General features: G+C 41.0%; 1 protein-coding gene across 9 annotated transcripts in view; it reads left to right on the forward strand.

Annotated features, from left to right (window-relative positions):
* The window catches only part of cadpsb (Ca2+-dependent activator protein for secretion b), a 95,588-nt gene that overhangs the window by 46,509 nt on the left and 28,616 nt on the right, over positions 1-20,463 (forward strand). For all 9 annotated transcript variants that reach the window (XM_050038045.1, XM_050038051.1, XM_050038046.1 and 6 more), the window contains exons 7-13: positions 6,964-7,075; positions 8,902-9,041; positions 9,413-9,479; positions 10,336-10,444; positions 11,313-11,525; positions 18,579-18,715; positions 18,835-19,022. In XM_050038045.1, the coding sequence (XP_049894002.1) occupies positions 6,964-7,075; positions 8,902-9,041; positions 9,413-9,479; positions 10,336-10,444; positions 11,313-11,525; positions 18,579-18,715; positions 18,835-19,022 (966 nt within the window). The remainder of the gene's footprint in view (positions 1-6,963; positions 7,076-8,901; positions 9,042-9,412; positions 9,480-10,335; positions 10,445-11,312; positions 11,526-18,578; positions 18,716-18,834; positions 19,023-20,463) is intronic.

Consider the following 20,463-nt stretch of genomic DNA (forward strand, 5'->3'; position numbering starts at 1 on the left):
TTTGGCAGTCACAGTAATTCAAAAAGTAGTCCGTAGAAGGTCACATTTGCTGTGTCTTTATTATTTTGTAGGCAGGCAAAAATTGACCTTGTATGTATCAGAATATATTTTCACATTTTCTTTTTAATTATTTCATTCATCCAAAGGGAAAATGTCCTTTCAAAAATTTGAATCCAATAATTGAATGCTGTTCATTTTAAACTCACACTGTTGAGACTGCCCCACTCCTTTATTGATCTTTGCTGCCTCCAGTGAATCGCTCAGATATCCTGAGTGAAATCCACTTGCTCGAAAATAGAGCAGGCCGACATTGCCAAACTGCATCTCAGTGGGTTTTTTAGTTGTAGAAAGACATTTCCAGTGCTCTCGCTTGTGTTCTCTGATGCGTCATTCAATCTCGGAAGCACTTTGCATGTGAGACACTGTATTTAAAAATAAATGGGACTGTGCAGCTGAGCAAAACTTCACTTTACTTCTTTATTTCTTTGAAATGTATCAATTATCTGGTCCAGAGCAGCATAATCTGCTCCTGCAGTCGACATACACCTTTACCAGAGCCTGCATTTATCGGAGTATGGGTTTAATGAAACTGTAGTGTTGTTCTGTGAACCCCCCCAAAACCTGTGGGAAAACTGAAACCTTTACTGTCTCTGTTTTGCTAGAGCTGCTTGAGTCATTTATGATTCACAGCTGAACCCAAAAACCTATTTGACTGTGTGATTTCTGACTCAGCCGACCAAGTTGTGAAAATTCATTGTGTAATCCCATAGTATGTCAAGTATGAAATGAAATGGCATGTTTGTAAATTTCCTTCCTTCCCTCGGGGCTTGGTGGTTTGCACGTATCCTAAAATAATACTTTAAAACAGTGTTTGCAAGGTTTGAAAAGCACTTGGATTTTGAATAAAGTGCTTAAAACTGTTATTGCATTACTTTCATAAAAAAATACTATATGACCCAATCCTCTGCTTTTTAGATTAAGGTATAAAATATGTCAGAGAAGGCCTAACTGCTTTTACCTCTCTTACAAGACAACTCTATTTGAGCCTCGCTTGCCATTCTGCGTGTGTGATCTTTTTTTGATGTTTGCCCTCTGATGTTACAGTAGGAGTTTAGCAGACGCTTACTGGCCGGGAGGTTGCTGTCATTTCAGTGAGCGCTGGCTTGAAAATGAAAGATACAAATCATGGTTGAAATGATGACTAAATTCTTGAGCTGCCATCTGTAAAGCCTGCAAAATTTGCAGCCTTTCACCATGGTAGAGTCTGTGCTATTGAGCCACACAAAATGTAAGCTGTAGTAAGGAGTTGGCTGGTTAGCTAGTCTGCAATTCTCAAAGTAAACTTCCAGTCTGTTGCTGCTATGTGCCTATGGCGTGGGGAAAGATCACTTCCTGTACAGTTTGACGCAGTGCAGGGAGCAGCTCAAAAAGCAGCAGCGGTCATTATAAGCCCAGGCATGGCAGATTTTAAAGTGCTTTACTCATACTTTTTTTAAGCTAGTGAAAAGGCAGTGGCGTCATGTAAAGTTAAGGCTGAATGATTTAAGGCTGAATGATTCAAGGCTGAATGATTCAAGGCTGAATGATTCAAGGCTGATCAAGGCAAATTTTCTCCAATATCTTCCCTTGGAATCACCAGAGAGGGTTTCAGAATAATCGAATGCAATGTTGTCCTTAATATTCTTCAATCAAAATGTATGTCAAGGTTGTGAAATTAACCAGAAAGAATAAAAAACGGAAGCTCATTCAAGATTTGGCACTGTACACATCCCTTTTCCCCCAGCATCTTGGGATGTCACACTAACTCCAGTATAAGGGTCTTTAGCCGTCAAGTTTACAGGCTAATAAATTATATGTGGTGATACAGTATGATAGGACAAGTATTGCATGTCAGTTGCGGCATGTTAATTCATGGTGAATGCAACGTAACAGCTAACATTACCCTTAAGTGACATAATTAACAATGTTAACGGTAATGCTAGTCCCTTCTAGCAACTGAAAATGTAGCACATAGACATAGCTCGCCAGCTAGTAGCTCACTAAGGTGACAGCACTTAACTGATGTAGAAATGTAACCTACAGACTCAGCTTTATTTTCCTATGAAAGTGCCAAAAAAACTTTACAGGCATCATAAAAGTAAACTTAATGGCAGAATGGTTGTAGCGGGTTGTAAGAGATCCTTGGTCTTCAATAGGGGGTCTGAGACCGCTGGGGGGTCCTCAGAGTTACCGCCAAAATATTGTTTGGTAATTTAACTGAGGTTTAATTAATTTATTTTTAAAATTTTAAAATACACATAAAAAACAATATTGAGGGTTAGGCTGTTACCAATTAATCCTTGTGTAATCATGTTAGCTAGCTAATGCTAAATCACTGTGCGGTACCTGTCGATAACAGCGAGGAAACTATTTAATTAACAGTTATGTACTATTGAAACATAGTGGCCAAGCTGTATCATTATTTCAAGTGTACGCACATTCTTGTGAGCCACAATGGATCGTTTTGTGTCATTTCGAGTGAGAGACTTGAAATGCCGTCCACCTCAGAAACAAACATGATGTATAAATATTAGGGCTGTCAGTTGATTCATATATTTAGTCTCAATTAATCGCATGACTGTCCATAGTTAACTCGTCATTAATCGCAAATTAATCACACATTTTTTATCTGTTCTAAAAGTACCTTAAAGGGATGTTATTCAAGTTTTTAATACTCTTATCAACATGGGAGTGGACAAATATGCTTGCTTCTTGCAAATGTATGTTAATTATTATTGCAACAGTCCAATATACATTTTTCTTTCAGCAAAGGGGTCCTTGGCCTGAATAATACTAAAGGCTCCTGTACTAGTTTGTACATGTGTACCTAATAAAGTGGCCACTGAGTATGTATGTACTGTATATAAATATGTAAATTACCTCAGCTGTAAGGTGCTGGAAAATGCACCTTGAGAATACTTGAAAGGAAACGATGTAGGAACCCTGAATACTTCATGTTATTCTAGATCAGATTCACAACGATGACGGTGCCCTGGTGAAGGCGAATATATCTTCTGATAATTATACCTACCTTTTTTGTCCATGTAATAACCAGTATTGCACACAGCACAAGATACAGGGGAAAATGTCTATGAAACATTCATGCAAATACGAGCTATTTTAAGCCCCACATGTCTTCTTCTGATCTCCCTAATTCAAGAGCCATTTTATGAAGAGAGTATGAGAGAGATGGAGGGACATGAATGAGAGAGGGGATTAGAGAAGAACAAGGCGAGGGTAATGTGTGTGCGTGTGTGTTTCTGCGGGTATGTACACACAGAAGAAACACACAAAAGCGCATATGAAATACATGCATATATGTACATACTACTGCAGGTTATTTGCATACAGTAATTACTTACGTTGCTCAGACTGACGCTCAACTTACTATTGTGATTTCACTCTTAAGTCATACTTGATATTATTAATGTTGCAACAACAATTATTATCTTGTTATTGTCTGTTGTAATTCTGCTGTTTATTTTTTCATTTGCCCTACTAGAGTACACACATAGTTTCTTATATTTAAGAGCTGTTGGAGCACAGCACTGTCACATCCATTAATAAACCTTAGATTGATCCACAAGGTCACCTTCATGCCAGCACAATGCTTCCATCTGCAATCAACACAGCTCACCACCACCAGCTCCACGCTGTCACTCAGCAGCTTCTCTGCTCTGCGCATGTTGGAGCTGCGGCGCCTTTGTGTACATTAAGTTGCATTTAATTATGAATGTTAGAAATGGTTACAAGGAAAATGGCTTTCCAAGGCTGGAAATTGACACCATGTCCTCCATACATCGCTACAGAGAGAGAGAATTCAGGCATTTATATCATGTTGCTATGGCTGCGCAGGACTGCATAACATGTTGGCAGCCCGGGCTGGCAGCGAGAAGCAACATATACAAGCCCAGTTATGTTGTGTAACATGATTACTGGAAACTGCATTTTCCCTGCGTTTTTGTTTCGTTTAATCCATTTGGGCGTGTGGAGGCGAAGCTGGTGATTAGGTTTAGAACATATTATTAGTTTGCTCCTAAAGGATGGGTGCCCATTTTTTGAGTCTTTCTTTTTACAATCTTCACATGCCTATATGAACATTAAAAGCACTTTTGGCCGCTTTAATCATTCCTCCTGTCCATACTGGCCACAAAGTGATCCCTCCTCAATGGAATTTCAATGGAAAGATGGGGGACAAAATCAGCCTTGTTTCTTTGTAAAAATTAAAGTTCAACCAACGCTGTTAAGCTTTAGTAGTCTGAGTTAGACTTATCAGGTGGGTATTTTCCAAAATTCTTCTTTTTAGAATCTAAGTTTCTTTTGGTTACAAGGGTTAGGTGAAGTCCACTGAATTGGCGCTAAATGGGGTTAATACTTTAATCGACCCAAACCCAACCTGACCCGCAAACTGCCAACTTTATACATGATAGTAGTACAATTATAAGGAGCGAGGCAAGGGTTGAGCTCACTGGTGTGTGGTAGTAAGTGTGTTGGTTGAGAGAAGGGAGGAAAGAAGAGGGAAGGACTGGGAGGGAGAGACAGAGATGAAGAGAGACGCCATGTTTCTGTAAGTTATTAAAAACTTCTTCGGAATTTGACCCACCTGCCTGAACCCATGATATTTATATACCAATTAATGTGGGAACAAAAAACAAACCAACGGCAGTGAGACTAGCAGATGTGAGCTGATCAATGACGGTGGCAAATCCTCACGATGGCGGCGCCAAACTTTGTTGCTAACAATTGTGTTACTTTGCCCATCTTTCTGCCTACAGTTCTTCTTGGACCAATGATAGATAAATCAGAATTCAGGGTCCCTACGATCATGGGAAAACGTGGAAAAGTCATGGAATGTCACAATCACGTTTTCCAGGTCTGGAAAAGTCATAGAATTCGTTAAAGTTTTGAAAAAGTCATGGAATTTTGTGGTGTGTCATGAAATTATTGCAGTAATATTTCATGAATAACCTTCAACATAATTTAAAATAACATAATATAACATAGAATATTTCCTGTGGCTGTTGACATAACGTAGCTCCAATGTGTGTCGATATGTGGCGTTTTGTTTACCATCAGGTACAATTCTTCATTTTCTCCCCGCCATCCATCTTTTCCTTTGCCTATGCCAGGTAGCTGAAATTATGTTTGAGTAGAGTTTGGATGGTGGCACGGTGGTAGCATTGTTAGCACTGTCACTTCACAGCAAGAGGGTTCCTGGTTCGAACCCAGGGTGGGGGGTTTGAACTCTAGGGTGGGAGAGCCCTTTTGTGCAGAGTTTTCATGTTCTCCTGGTGTCAGCGTGGGTTTTCTCCTTGTACTCCAGCTTCCTCCCACAGCCAAAAGACATGCAGGTTAATAGGTGACTCTAAATTGGCCGTAGGTGTGAATGTAAGTGTGAATGGTTGTCTGTCTCTATGTGTCAGCCCTGTGATAGTCTGGCGACCTGTCCAGGGTGTACCCCGCCTCTTGCTGTGTCACCTGGGATAGGCTCCAGCCCCCCTGCAACCCCTAACGACCCCTAACAGGAAATTTGGGTTATGGAAAATGAATGAATAGAGTTTGAACCTGATATGTTTGAAAAACGCAGGGCAAGTGGGACAAGAAAAAAATGTTATGTGTCCTTGAAAAGTCATGGAAACATTTTGAAATTTTGTCCATGTAAACATGTGGGAACCCTGAGAACTGTTACTTTTGAAGCACGTAATGAATGCCATTAACGCCATGGCAAAACCGCGCCCCGGTCGATGACTGACTCACCCTACTATCCCTCTAGTACGGCTCAGCAAGGAAACACAAAGAAGCAATTTTGCACTGAAAGACTGTAATAAGATATGACTAACCCAGACTGCTGAAGCCTCATATTAGCTTCAGCTGACCTTTGGAAGTAATTTTTTCACCGAACAGTACTGTGGATTTTGTCCCCCATCACTTACATTGAAATGGCTTTGACATGAGCATGAAAGCTAAAGCAGATTTGGAAAAATGTGAACATATCCTGTACGCTTTGACTCATAACTACAGTCTTGCAGCCACATTTTGAACCTGTGTGGAGTTTTGGTCTCTGCATGTTTCTTCCCTGAGTATAAAGACATGCAGGTCAGGTGGACTGGAGACTCATAACTGCCTCTCAGAGTAAATACAAAAAAATCATCTTGTTTTTGAGACACGCCTGTGATAAGGGGTTAAATAAATACAATACACTTGACAGCAGAAGTTAATTTTAGCCAGTCTGTGGCGTCGTTCTCTGGTACAGACCCACCAAATAATGCTGGCTGATAAGACGAGTGTTTTGTTATATAACAATCTTGCCAAGCGCAGCTTTAAAGATGTCTGGTACATAAATAGAAGGAATGCATTTAGAACAAGTGACAGCGAGACAGAAGAATAAAGTGCGTGTGTTTGTTATCTTCTGTGGTTTTATCCTGACTTTGACATACTGTAGATCTCTGTGACTCTGCAGCATTTCTTCCTTTATAAAAGACTTCCAGTCAGTCCCCCATCGTCTTTCTTCTGTGATAAAAATACATACCGTGGCGTGCAAGTGTGTATCTGTAAACAATGTAATGGCTCCCCTCTGTTGTATACTGCAATCCTTGTCGTCCCAAAAACTATCTGCTGCTATTTCAAGTCTGTGTTAAAGTGAAGACGCAAACTATCTCAAAAGAGAGATTTAATTTCTTCTTTAATTTCTTTGATTGCTGCATAATGTTCTTTGTCTGTTTGATGATGTCTACTGACTTTCTTCAATTGTGTTTTCAGTCGGAAAATGTTGAGTTAAGGAGGTAAACTCCTCCAGATTTTAGCTTTAATTGACAAGTGAAAGAGACTCAGTGATTGCTGGAGATGAGGGCATGCGTGAGATCACCGTGCTGTCATGCTGTCATGGAAGCTAACCTCTGGAGTGTCTTTTGTTGTGTCTTTCAGCTGGGGGACCCAAGGGGACTTCACCACCACACACCCTCTGCCTGCTGTCAAGGTGAAACTGTTTACAGAGAGCACAGGAGTGCTGGCACTGGAGGACAAAGAACTGGGCAGGGTAACACGTCGATTTGTTTTACCAACACAGAAATGCTCTGACTTCAACACAGCCATGAGAATATTGTCACAATGACCCACATGTCGCATAGATGAACATCAAACTAACAAATTACAACTTCTTTAGCTAAATAAACAGAAATACACATATCGATCAGCCACGACATTAAAGCCACTGACAGGTGGAGTTAATGAAATTGATCATGTTGTTACAATGCAGTGTTCTGATGAGAAACCGTGGGTCCTGGCATTTTTATATATATCACATGCACCCCCACCTAAACATCGTCACAGACCAAGTACCCCTTCTCAGGGCAATGTGCCATTCCACACCGCAAAAACTGCTCAGGAATGACCTGAGGAATGTGACAAAGAGCTCAAGGTGACTTGGCCTTGGAATTCCCCAGATCGCAATCCAGTCAAGCATCTGTGGGTTGTGCCGGTACCCCAGAGGTCCTCTGTCCATGCCTCAACAGGTCAGAGCCAAGTCCGATCCACTGTTGGGATCTGACCTGTTGAGGCATGGACAGAGTACCTCTGGGCATGCCCTCTGGTGTCTGGCACCAGGGCGTTGGCAATGGAAACTCTGAGTCCTGTAGGTTGCGAGGGGAGTCCCATGGATGCTTGATTTGGAAAACTGGATGCCAGATTGACACCTTGAGCTCTTTGTCATGTCCCTCGGGCCTTTTCTGAGCAGTTTTTTTTGGTGTGGCATGGAACATTGTCCTGCTGGGGGGACCACTGCTAGCGGTGAGTGCCATTGCCATGAGGGGGTGTACTTGGTCTGCAACACTACATTGTAACGAGATGATCAATGTTATTCACTTCACCTGTCGGAGGTTGTAATGTTGTGGCTGATGGGTGCAACATTCAAAGGCTGTTTTTGCATATTTAAATTAGTTTGTTTGGGTTCAGTTGAATTTGTCTGTAACTGTGCGACATTCTGATTTTAATAAGTTCAGCTGAGTCTTCAGTGTACTGCCACTTGAATGTGATTCAGACATAACCTTTTGATTATTTGGAAGCTGAACATGAGGTTGTCAAAACGAGAACATCTTTTTCACATCCGAAACACAGCTCCACTGCTGCAGAATTTTGACTTTTATTTGAGGATTTTTGCAAGTCCTGGAAGAGGGAGAACATTTTGTGTGTACTTGTGCATCCAGCAAACACTCGTCATCTTGATACTTTGACGTAAGGATTGTGTTTGAATTATGGCAGTGAATTATGCTGCAGTACTTTTCTCGTAAGATAGAAGTAGGCTGACAAAAACTTTCCCCATTTTTAACGTCAGATTTATGATCTTTGAACATTATTTAACTCCTCTGACTTAGATGTAGAGAGAGAGCAGAAACATTTATCAGCTCTCAGCCCTGCACTTTCCTGAGGTGTAAATGTGTAAAGTTACTGTGATAGATGGTTAAGCAAGGTGGTGTAGCTGGTTTGCGTTCGGGCAGCGGCGCTTCAGACGTCCCTGTAGTGGCAGTGACCTTGGCTGTGACAAGGCTCTTTGATCTCCCACTGCAGCAGAGTTGGCAGGAAGGCAGGCTTCCTCAAAGCTCTTTAACTCAGCAAAGAGAGATTAGGCCTCCTCTTCGGGGAGGCAGAGCAAAGCGCTGTTCTGTTTCTCTACCCTGACTCACTTTATTCTTTCACTTTCAAAAAATATGAAACGCAAACACACATAATCACCAGCCTTTGCAAAAACACTGATTGGTGTTGCTGGAATGTTGCACAGGATGAGATCAAAGATTCACCTCCTGGATACAAACGCTCATGATCATGGAGTCTTACTTTTTGCTGTCTTTTTTTTATGTTTGAGTGCAGGTTGTCCTCCACCCAACTCCTAACAGCCCCAAGCAGTCAGAGCTCCATAAGATGACCGTGACCAAGGCATGCCCCGACCAAGATCTGAGGATCAAACTGGCCATACGTATGGACAAACCACAGAACATGAAACACTGCGGGTAAGAGACGCTCTGCCAAGTAAGCTGTGTAGTGACGTTCCTGTGTGCCTTTCATTTTCCATGTTTTTCTTATAGAACTCCAGCCCTCTCAGCTCCTTGGCCTCATTTCTAGTCACGTACCATGGAAAAATACTGTGAAGTGCACTACTCCCCCTGGTGGATGCCAGCGTGTACTTTAGATTTGTGTGCTGGAAAACTCAATATATTGAAGACAACATTATTCACACTTCATTGATATAATCATTACGCTCTTTGTTTAAAGGCTCAACTTTTCTCGTTTCCATCAAATATATTATAAATATAAACAAATATAATCAGTGTGTTTTCGTCATGACGTGGACTTCTGTCTCCCTGTGTGTGGACAATGACAGGTATCTGTGGGCTTTTGGGAAGAATGTTTGGAAGCGCTGGAAGAAGCGTTTCTTTGTCCTTGTGCAGGTGGGTTATTGTAAAAATAAAACTGTGTTCAGTGTGAGGTCGTTTCTGTTGAGATTTTTTCACCATTAAGTAAGTTTAAAAGACTCCTTTTGACCTGCTGAGCCACAATATTGAATGCATAAAAATAATATTTGCACGTACTGCCTATGTTGGTATTGTTTATATTACACTGTGGGCGATATGGTCTTTTATGGTGGTATATGTAATTGTATATCACAGTAATGGTATGTATCACGATATACGTAGTAATAGTCCTATAAATTTAATCAAGAAATGGTTTACAATTACCATACAGTTTCATCACAACTGATTGTTATCTCCTTTTATGTAGAACTTCCATACAAACAAAAAAACATTGTTGCCTCACGAGACAACACTTGAGTTAAAAACAAAAGACTCAAAATAGTGAAACTAGTATTCTTTCAAAATGGAAGCTTCAGGGTTTCTGAGAACAATAATTAAATCTAACAAGGTTTCTGTATTTGCAACGTCACTCTCCTCCTCTATGTCTACCAACACCACGTTACCTTGCAAGGCAGCTGGATTCGCTAGATCATTTGTAAATCCAGCCTTGATTTGCTACATAGCCTGCTCCGAATAGCTCCCACGGCAGAAGCTGTATTGCCCAATCTCTATGAGCGGACATATATCTACCATTGCAGAGGATACACCTTCATAAACCTGTTATATTGATATGCAGGAAACATGGAATTTTTAAAAATGTGTTTACTCTTCATTGTGTCTTTAAAACAATTGACAGTTACTCTAAAGTTCATTACTCAAGGGCAGAACAGCATTGAATAACTCCGCTTTTTGTGTGGCCGGCTCAAGTGATCTCTAATTGTTTGTGTTGCAGGTGAGTCAGTACACGTTCGCCATGTGCAGCTACAGAGAGAAAAAGTCAGAACCGCAGGAGCTTCTCCAGCTGGATGGGTATACTGTGGACTACAGTGACCCTCAGCCAGGTGAGACAGCACACCTATACATGGTGTAACTATATGTACAAACACACTGTAAAACATGCACTACTAAGGGTGTAAATCTGTAGTAGATTCTTTAGACAACAATACAGTATTTACTTTATCACAGTCTGCCATGATATGATATAAATTAGATTTAGTTTATTTTATTTTGGCCATAAAAGATAAAAACAACACACAAATAATTGTAAATAATTGTAATGGTTAAATGCAGTAAAGATAAAGTGACTCCACTGACACACATAAAATATGGCTTAACAATGAGAACATTTAACAAATGTATAAAATTTAGATTAGTAATAACTCTCAAGGTTCAAAGACAAGCAGTTGTATTTCTAATAGTCACCATTATTAGCTTAAGCTCTTATGATTTATTCTTTCTGACTTACCGTTAGTCACTGCATCTCCTGAGAGAACAGGACAGTTGAATTTCAGCATGCATGCACAAGTTTTCAGAACAACATTGCTGAAACAGAGCAGCTAATATTGCTGTTGAGAGAGCAACAAGTGAGTGGAGTGAGACACCTGGCCAGGTTTTTTTATTTCATCTCGTAACGACATTGTTTGTACAAGGCACGCGTGACCTGTCTTTTCTTCGACATCAAAAATATTCCCACACTGCTGATTTATTCCTGAGAGGGAAGTAAATATCCTCATCATCTTTTCTTTGGCTGCTTGCCAAGATCTGCCTGGCGCGATTGCTTGACGGTGACACACACACACGCCATGGGTATTTTAGAATAAAGGTGTATCTTAAAACATGATGATATGGATCTGTTTTTACTTCGACCCAGACTGATGGATCGGTACAACCCTACTAACTATTTGTTCTTTCACGTCCTTTTCGTCTCAGGCTTGGATGGCGGCAGGGCTTTCTTCAATGCAGTGAAGGAAGGAGACACTGTGATCTTTGCCAGCGATGATGAGCAGGACCGCATCCTGTGGGTCCAGGCCATGTATCGTGCCACCGGCCAGTCCCACAAGCCTGTCCCACCCACTCAGGTCCAGAAACTCAACTCCAAAGGGGGTGCCTCAGCCCAGATGGATGCTCCCATTTCTCAGTTCTGTAAGTAGCCCAAAACACAACACAGTCACTTGAGCAGAAAGCAGTTTTCATCCACAATGCAGTGAAAGCTCTAACCCATAAATGTCTCACGCCATGCGCTCCACACTGCAGTCACAAAACGTGCTGGTAGAACTAACACACAAGCACGCACACACATGCCTTGATCTCTCACAGATCCCTCCAGCATCTGATGGACTTCCACTCATTGTCACCACTTCCACAGTGTTTAAAGGTGCAGTTCCATGCTATTCCATCAGTCTGTTCACAAGGAACAACCAACCCGAAAAATACTTTATCATACAGCAGCGGGATGCGGCGTGCACACTTTGTGTAAAAACTAAATAGGTCACCACACATAAGATTTGAACATTCAAGCCTGCTGGGGTTGAATTCAGACTGACAGTGCCAGGGTGTGCTGCTCTTGTCCTAACTGTAGGCCTGTTTTAATCCGGTCGTGGCTGTAGACGGCAGCTGTGAAGGCAGGTTCTGAGACAGTTTCTCAGATGGTTCCCTTGTCACAGCCAAGCCAGACAACATGTCTAAAGTTTTAACCAATCTGTCACTGTACTTGCACCTCTAAGCAGCCCACAGGTCAGGTAGCAAAGTGAAGGTAAGACTGTCTACAGTAGTGTGGCATCTGTACCAACTTCTGTTGTAACCGTCTCTTGTGTCCCCCCTCATTAAAGAAGGGAAAAATATATCTATTATTTTTGTAAGTATCATCACAAATTCTGCCAGCAACATTTTTCTTCACATGATCTGTATGTATTGGAGTTGGGTTTGACCTTTTGCAGTCTTATTTTCGAGAAATTAGCCCATAGCAACACTAACAGACCTTTCTGACCTACTGAACTTTATGTCACATACTTTATACCAATTCACAATAATAGATCCTGCTATTCAGACAAAAAACTTTTTGTGTGCATCTTTTGACTCTATAGTTTAAGATTTGTTTTCCAACGTAAACAAAAAGCAAGATTTTCATTTTTTCTGAGATGAATCATAGACAAAATAATTGGCATTATTTACTAATACTAAAAATGGACACCCAGGGTTATAATTATAATAATAATATAGTCATTTAAAAAAGCCCCAAGTTTATTTCACTCTCTGCCAATCATATCATTGGCGTAAAAATCTAAAGACATGAATTGGATCAGTTACTCAGAATCCTATCACATAAATTCTATGTTGTTTCTCCATTGGTTTCTTTGTCCAGTATGTGATCGTTCTTGTGGTTAGTTGACTCCTCTGATGCCAGCTGTTGCCATTCAAAGCCTCCTCACAGTGGCACAGACCTCCTACCCCCTCCCTGAAACATTGTGGCACACCACGCGTACATGTTTCACCCCCTGGTGGTCTTGAATGGCACTGGGACCATAACATACACAGCCCTCCTGACTCTGCTGCAGTGGACTGATGGTAAACAAGAGTCCTATGAAGGTTCTGAGCGATTCTGCGCCAAATTTAAATGGTTTTTCCTTCTCCGAACGACCAGTTTAATACTAGAAAGTGGTTTAGTGCACATCACATCTGTTAGTCGTCTAAGAAATGTCGACATACTTATTGTGTTGGACTTTCCATATAATAGATTATACAGGAAACACAACAAATTAATGTGAGGGTATTATAGACAGCTTAAAGGGGTACTCCAGTGATTCAGTGCTGCAGGTCCATAATGTTAGGAGAGAGCCAGATAAAAAGAAAAAAGGTCAACATCAAAGAGTGAGATATTCTGACTTTTAGGCCCTTGTATGAGTCTTAACCAAATAAATGCTGGATCCTACATTTCCCACCATGCAACTTGATAGTGTCTTTTCATTAGACCCTCAGAGCCCAGTAAGCACCCATATGTTTTTAACCTCCTTACCTCCATTTAGTGTAGCAGACTGGAGTTACCGTATTTGTCACATCATTATGACATCATCAGGGTTGTTCTTTGCAGCTTAATACAGACAGGATTAACATTACTGCGGCAGATGGAGAATAAAATATTCACTGTACTCCTCTGTAATCTAACTCATTATTGCAGCTTTATAACAATCGCCGAATTAAAGAGTGTGGTCTGTAACAGATCTGGATGCTCTGCAGGAAAAAGCCAGGAGAGAAAGTCAAAAGCTCCCCAAAGGAGGCATGGGAGAGTTGCAGTGGGTGTGCTGAGAGAGAGACATGAGGCAAAGATACTGTAGGAAGTAAATTTGAATCAAAAATCGTACTCAGTCAGATCTTAACACAGACATGAGATATGTTGAAGTCATTCACTTTGACTCACACTTCCAGAAGACAGCATTAACTTTAATGTCCATCACAAAGAAACCTCCATAAAATCATCCTGAAAAACAGACACTTCAGATATGCCTGAAAATCATCACATCTGTAAGTTTTCATCACTCTCAAATCAATCCAGGATATGTTGTCTGTACATCCATGCATACAAACAGAAGCCACAAATAGCAAATCCTGCATATATTTATTGGTGCCAAAATGTAAAAAAAAATAAAAAATACAGGCTTAAAGAGGCTCAAAATAGAATACAAGCACCTACCTGAAGGTGACATTACAACAGGCCATTTATTATGAGATGTCAGCACATTATTTTTACACTGAGCTGAAGACAGAAAGAAAAGAAAGTAGTATAACGTCCGCTTTAAAATACAAGGACATTGCTCCAGATGGCATTTAGAGCAGAGCAGGACCAGCGAGAAAGTATCCACAAACACGGTCCAGACAGAATCAAAGTCACTGACCAGTGCAAGTAATGTTAAAATCACTCCACCACTCCGAGAGAAATAATCTGAATTGGTCTTAAAGTAGTAGTCTCAAAGAATTTCATTGAAATTAATGTTAGCTACCTTGACAAAAGCACTTGTATTACGAACTGGGTTGTCTCTTGCAGCATTAGCAGTTACAAGTGGTGCGTGGATAGTGATGCGTTTTCCATCAGCCAGTAGTGGTTGGTCCGCCAGGGAGGGTAGGCGGAGTTAACGCAGCAGACTTGTGTGTGAATGGGCGTCTTTTTTTTCCGGGCCTCTGCTAGCGTTGCGAGTTAATGGTCACTATGGCCGAACAAACAAAGAAAAGAGCGACGACTACAGTGCAATACAAGTGCAAATCCAAAGAAAAAGAAAGAAATTTGACTTCTGTGGGAAGTGAGATCCAAATACACACCTGTAATTACTGCTTATGACTATGGGTGCCACCAGAGAGAACAAAACAGAGATCTTTGAGTCTGTAACTTGTCAGAGGTTCAGCAGTACCAACCATACTAACCATAACCAGTAGACTGACCTCTGTCTAAAATACGTGGAGTGCTCCTTTAAAGCATGTTTAAATTTACTGCTAAAATGTGATGTGTTATCTGTTAAAAGCACTAAAGTGTCACCACTTGATTTATTTCAACCCTTCCAGGACCTTCATAGTCTCTTTCCTTTTAAGAAAGACACGGGCATCTTTTACACAGAAAACTGACTTTGGGGTTTACTTCATCCTGGTAGGTGTACGTGTTTGCCAATGTCCCTTTTAAAAGTAAGCCTTCTGTTTGATCTGCAGTTACACAGAGTGACAGTACTTAACGTGTAGCTCTCGACTCCTTAAGTACTCGTCCAGAATCCAGAATAAAGAAGCTGCAGTGGAGTGATGAGGATCGTAAATTCTCTCTTCCTCCCTCTGTCTCTGTCTCTCTCTGTCTCTCTGTCTCTCTGTCTCCCTCTTCTCTCTTTCTAATATGCCTCAACATCTGTTGTCAAGTTCACATATCCTCACATGTACTCACACACCACCGCCCACAAACTCTCATGTTGGTATAGGTTGTTGTTTTTGAGTTGTGTTTTCTTCTTCATGCTTTGCCTGTACCCTTCTTGAGTAATGCAGCTGCTAGGTCAGGGTCTCTCGTGATTGCTCTCCTCCAGCCTTGTTGCTAGTCTTTATGTTATTCTGGTTTGTCCCTTCTTACCCTGCTGTCTTCTAGCTGGACTCAAGGGTAAGTGCTTCCCTGTAGCCGGCACAGCTCAGATAATCCCCGCCGATTATCTGACAAATGCAACGTTCTTTCTCTCTTCTTTCCCCTCTTCTCCTTTTTCACGTCTCGCCTCATGTCTTAGATATTAGTTGATAACTTTTTTGTTTTTGACGACCTCAACTCGAGGATCAAAGTATAAGCATCCATCCGTGCCAGTATAGGATGCATGTATTTTATTCTAAGAACTTATTATTTGACTCAGTAATGGTTAAAGTTGATATTATAGTTGTTACTGCATAATTGCCTTCTCTCTTTTATTCATATTGGATATTACTGGATCCCTCAGAGTAAAGCAATATGATGATAAAATGTGACAGACTATTAGGAAAGCAAGAACAAAATTCTCATGAGGAAGATTTCATGTGTAAATGTATCAGTGATAATATAAATTTCAAGAGCTGAAAACAAGCTGATGATTCTTTTCCTGCAGTGAGATGAAACCTAGAAAGCATCGGATGTTTGTATAGATTTATCCAAAGATAGAAGCGTATGTAAAGTGTGAATGATGGTGGCAGTCTGTGATGCAGTTATTTTTTCAAAATGCATGAGTGAAATTTGTTTTGACACTTCCCTAAGTGTTGATCATGCTTTACTTCAGAGGGCTCAAACGCTTTTAGTTCTTTTTCTTTGAACTTTCCCCGATGAGAGTTGGCAAATATGTATGCGGAGTATTCTGAATGCCAGAGACAAGGAGTAGCTAATGCCGCCCCTTCTTCCGATAAAATACTCCGGACCCCCTCTCCCCCCTCCTCCCCCCTTCCTACAGTAGATGGGCCTGTAGATAGAAGCTAGACCGGTGCTACACCTCCAGAAAGGAGAGGTCTCTCATTTTGATTTCTTTTGACTGCCCTTTGTTTGCCTGAATAGGAGAACACCTGTGTCATGTGTCCATACTTTTGTACAAAATACAGGAGTTTTCATTCATTTCCCCCCATCTCCCAGAGAATGATACAGTTTTGCCTCTGTCGGCTTCATGCTATTTACCCATGTACTTGCACCAAATTGTATTGCTACCCTATTAGAGTTCTCCGGTAGTGGTATGCCTGTTAGTGTGCTCTGTAGAGATCATGAATACACTGCAACATATTCAAGTATTGTCAACTTGCAAATGCGTAGAGAAAAAAAAAGAAGGGAATGCCAAAAAAAAAAAAAAAAAGGATCAAATGCAAATTTGAAAATGGGTCTGCAGATGTGCATGACATTTAAAAGCTCAATGAAAAGTCACACTGTTCTCCAGCATGTGATAATTTATATATGTATGCAAAAGTACTCGTCTTCTCACTTTGGGAATTTGGTAATTTTATTTATGGTTGAAGTCATTATTTTTATTGTAAGTTATGATAATCTTACTACTGAGTGTATTCTGGACTTAAACTACATTTCTTCATTTAGTATCAACCAAAGGAGATATAGCCCACTCACTGTGTGTCATAGCCCAACCCCAGGCACCCTCTGTTCACTCTTTGGATGTACCTCACCATCCACATCACTCTCTTTGTAACCTGGTCCTGAGTGAATCTTCCTCTTGTGGTTTTCACTTGTCCAACCACTGTCTTAATGTCCTATTAAAAGGTTGTCTTACCCACCCAATCCTCTTTCACCCGACCACTGTCTCCTCATCCAGCACTGGGTTCACCTTTATTGCCATACACCGTCTTCTCTCCGTGTCTTCAGCCCTCATGTGTCCGCTGTCCTTCTCTTTTACATTACGACCTACCTCACCTGTCTTGTTCGTCTTTCTTGAGCAATCTCTTATTTCCATCGTCCACATTTTACTTGTTGTCTCGCAGGTTTTCCTTCTCAGATTGGAGTAAAAAAAAAAACACAAGCTAATTTCCTAAACTGTAACCCTCTGTAGGTTCCTTTCTTCTTAGCAAATTTCAGTGAATGTTTAGCATCCTGTAGTATTACACCCTTTCCCCTTCCCCCCTCACAGACCTGGAGGTTGACAGATCTCAGTTGTGCTCTATTCGTTGCCCCGGCCCCGCCTGGCCAAGATCAGGCCTCCACTTCCCACCCCCCACTCCCAATCATCATCACTCATGTCAGTGTCTCATGGACATGACACCCGTCACTCACACCGAGGACATGACTGCATCCCTTATCTATTTTGAACCATCCTCGTCCCCATCATTTCGTCTCTGACAGCTATGTTAGAGAGTCCAAGGAATTATGCTCAGTTTAGTTAGCAGATGTTACCTTGTGGTTTAAAGAAAGCAAAAAAAATGAATTATTCCACCATGTTTTCATCCTCCATATTTACTCAGTTTCATCATAGTTTCATAACATTTTTTTTTTTTTTTTTACACAAATTGATGTTACTAATGTTCTTTCTTCATTGAATTTCACAGAGCAGGTTTAGATTTTTAAAAGTCCTCTTGACGGCAAAAGTTATGAAGCAAGACAAACAATAAAAAAAGAGTATGACTTCCGAGGATCCATAACTAGAGAAAAATCTGCAAATCTCTTTTTTACAACATAACTTTTTCTTGACTTAGCACTTTATACTGTATCTTCAGTGTGTTCAGATGAATTATTCTTTTGCCATATTTCTGTCTTTTTTATTTTTATTAGCACACGTCCCAATATTTGTCAGGACCTGAGTGACATTCAACAATCGCGAATGGCAGAATCTATTGAATACATTAAGAGGAATGCATCTAATTCTATCTAACCAGCACTTTTTCAAACATGTTTTGCATCTTTAAAGAATTTATTTCCCCTGCAAAGCATCAGGGAATGTGACATACCAAGATGCATGCATGCACATACAATAGAAGCACCCGTGCCTATGAGCTTAGCTTCAGATTGATAGAATCTCATCCACCAATACATTAAATCTCTTTACGCTGTCTGACACAATGCAAGTTGACAATGTAAGCTGTAAGTGTTTATAATTTGCCCTTAGAAGTAGCAACAAAAAAAAAAAATCCCTGTTGTTTCTGTGTTGTGATGACGACGTGCTGTTCGCCTGTGCCTCACTGATGTCTTCTCCTCTGAACCGTGTTCTTTCCCCTGTGCCGTTGGCTGGATAGACGCTGACAGAGCTCAGAAACATGGCATGGATGAGTTTATCTCCGCTAACCCCTGTAGCTTTGACCACGCCTCGCTTTTTGAGATGGTGCAGCGACTCACGTTGGACCACAGGCTCAATGACACCTTCTGCTGCCTGGTGAGTGACCCTCTGCCCCGTTATAACGTCAGCACATGATGAAATTTATGGCAGCGAGCTGTTTTTTTTGTGAGCTCATATGCAGTAATGTAATTCCCATCTGTGTTTGCGTTGTGCAGGGATGGTTTAGCCCAGGCCAGGTGTTTGTCTTGGATGAGTACTGTGCCAGGAACGGAGTTCGAGGTTGTCACAGACATCTGTGTTACCTGCGTGATCTACTGGAAAGAGCAGAAAGTGGGGCTATTATAGACCCCACTCTTCTTCACTACAGCTTCGCTTTTTGTGCCTCCCATGTCCATGGGAACAGGTGTGCCCTAATCCCTTCTTTTAAAGTATTTTGCTTTGTAAGTTACATTTCTGAACAGGATGTGGAGGCTCATTAAAGGTGCAGTCTGCGATTCATATTCAAGACGCTTTTTCGTCAAATTAAGCAAATATCTCCCGTACGCTCTGTTTGTGGGGTGAAAAAGAATTTTAGTGTTCATACTAGGGCTGTAACCGACTCAGAAATATGTCAGTTGAATCAGATTTGGCTGTTCAATATGAATATTCAACTATCCCTTTTTGGTTTTAACATACAGAGTTTGAGAGTTTGAACAATGTTCAGCGGGACGTTCAGTGTGACGGTGACATTTCTAACATAGTAAACAAGCTAACTATGCTACAGATAGATCAGAAGTGTGCAACAAAATCTTTCACCGCCACTAGATATTGAACAAAAGCCAGAGACTGTATCATATTAAGTTGCCATGAATTGTAAATTCACCACTTCTACCCAGAAGGCAGAAAATAACTTTATCTCGGAGCCTGGCCAGGCAAAGCCTCTTTTCCTGCGGGCAGCTGCCTCTGTGTTTGCAGCTGCCTTTTCTGAAGAGCTAAATCTTTAGTCCCCAGAAGTACGCTGACTAACAACAACAAAAAAAGACTGCTGGACTTTAACCAATCTTAGTTGACTGAGGGGTCTCCAAATAATGATTTAAATCTCCAACAGGGTGCAGCTTTAGTTCATAGACAGCCCTGGCTCTGTAAATAAAACAGAGGAAGTAGCTCAGACCAAGCTACACAACTCTATGCCCACTATCCTCCCTCTTCCACATTCTCACCATGGAGGAATGGAGCTACGCCATGACAGCAATGAAACGTAAATAACACCGGAGATATTAGTAGAGCTTCTGAAGGAGCACTGATAAGAGGGGGTGTATTTGTTTGTTAAGTTCAAATATCAATAATCTTTCTCCAGAATTGCAGACTCCACCTTTAAGGTCACAGTATAAATGGTATTCCTCTAGGGAAACTGATAGCTCCTATATGCAGAGTAGGTGGGCGCAGTAAATCTCCATAAACACTGGAGAAGAACAGAACAGAGAAGTCAGCCTCATCAGACATTTTTGTCATCCATCTGTTATTTTGCCATATTTTACGTTTGTTTACTTTTATGTTATGTTAATTTTTTGCAGTGTTTTGTGTCACATGTTGTTAATCAGTTGTATATTTCTACATATATTTCCTTGTTTTCTACCATTTTTCTTTGTTTTCTTTTCTCTCTGTTCTTTGTTGCCATAGTCTCTCACTGTCCATATTATTCATCCTCCCATGCGTCCGTTAAAGTCAGAGAGGGCAGCAATTACTGGGGGCCGCTGGGCTATGAGGCGCTAACGTCCCCAAACAGCCCCCAAAGCCCCGATCCTCGCACTGCCTCTAAACGAGCACGCATGTTCAAGTTTAGAAAGAGAAAGGATTCCAAAATA

Source organism: Epinephelus moara, chromosome 24 (assembly GCF_006386435.1).
Source record: "Epinephelus moara isolate mb chromosome 24, YSFRI_EMoa_1.0, whole genome shotgun sequence".
Classification (NCBI taxonomy): domain Eukaryota; kingdom Metazoa; phylum Chordata; class Actinopteri; order Perciformes; family Serranidae; genus Epinephelus; species Epinephelus moara.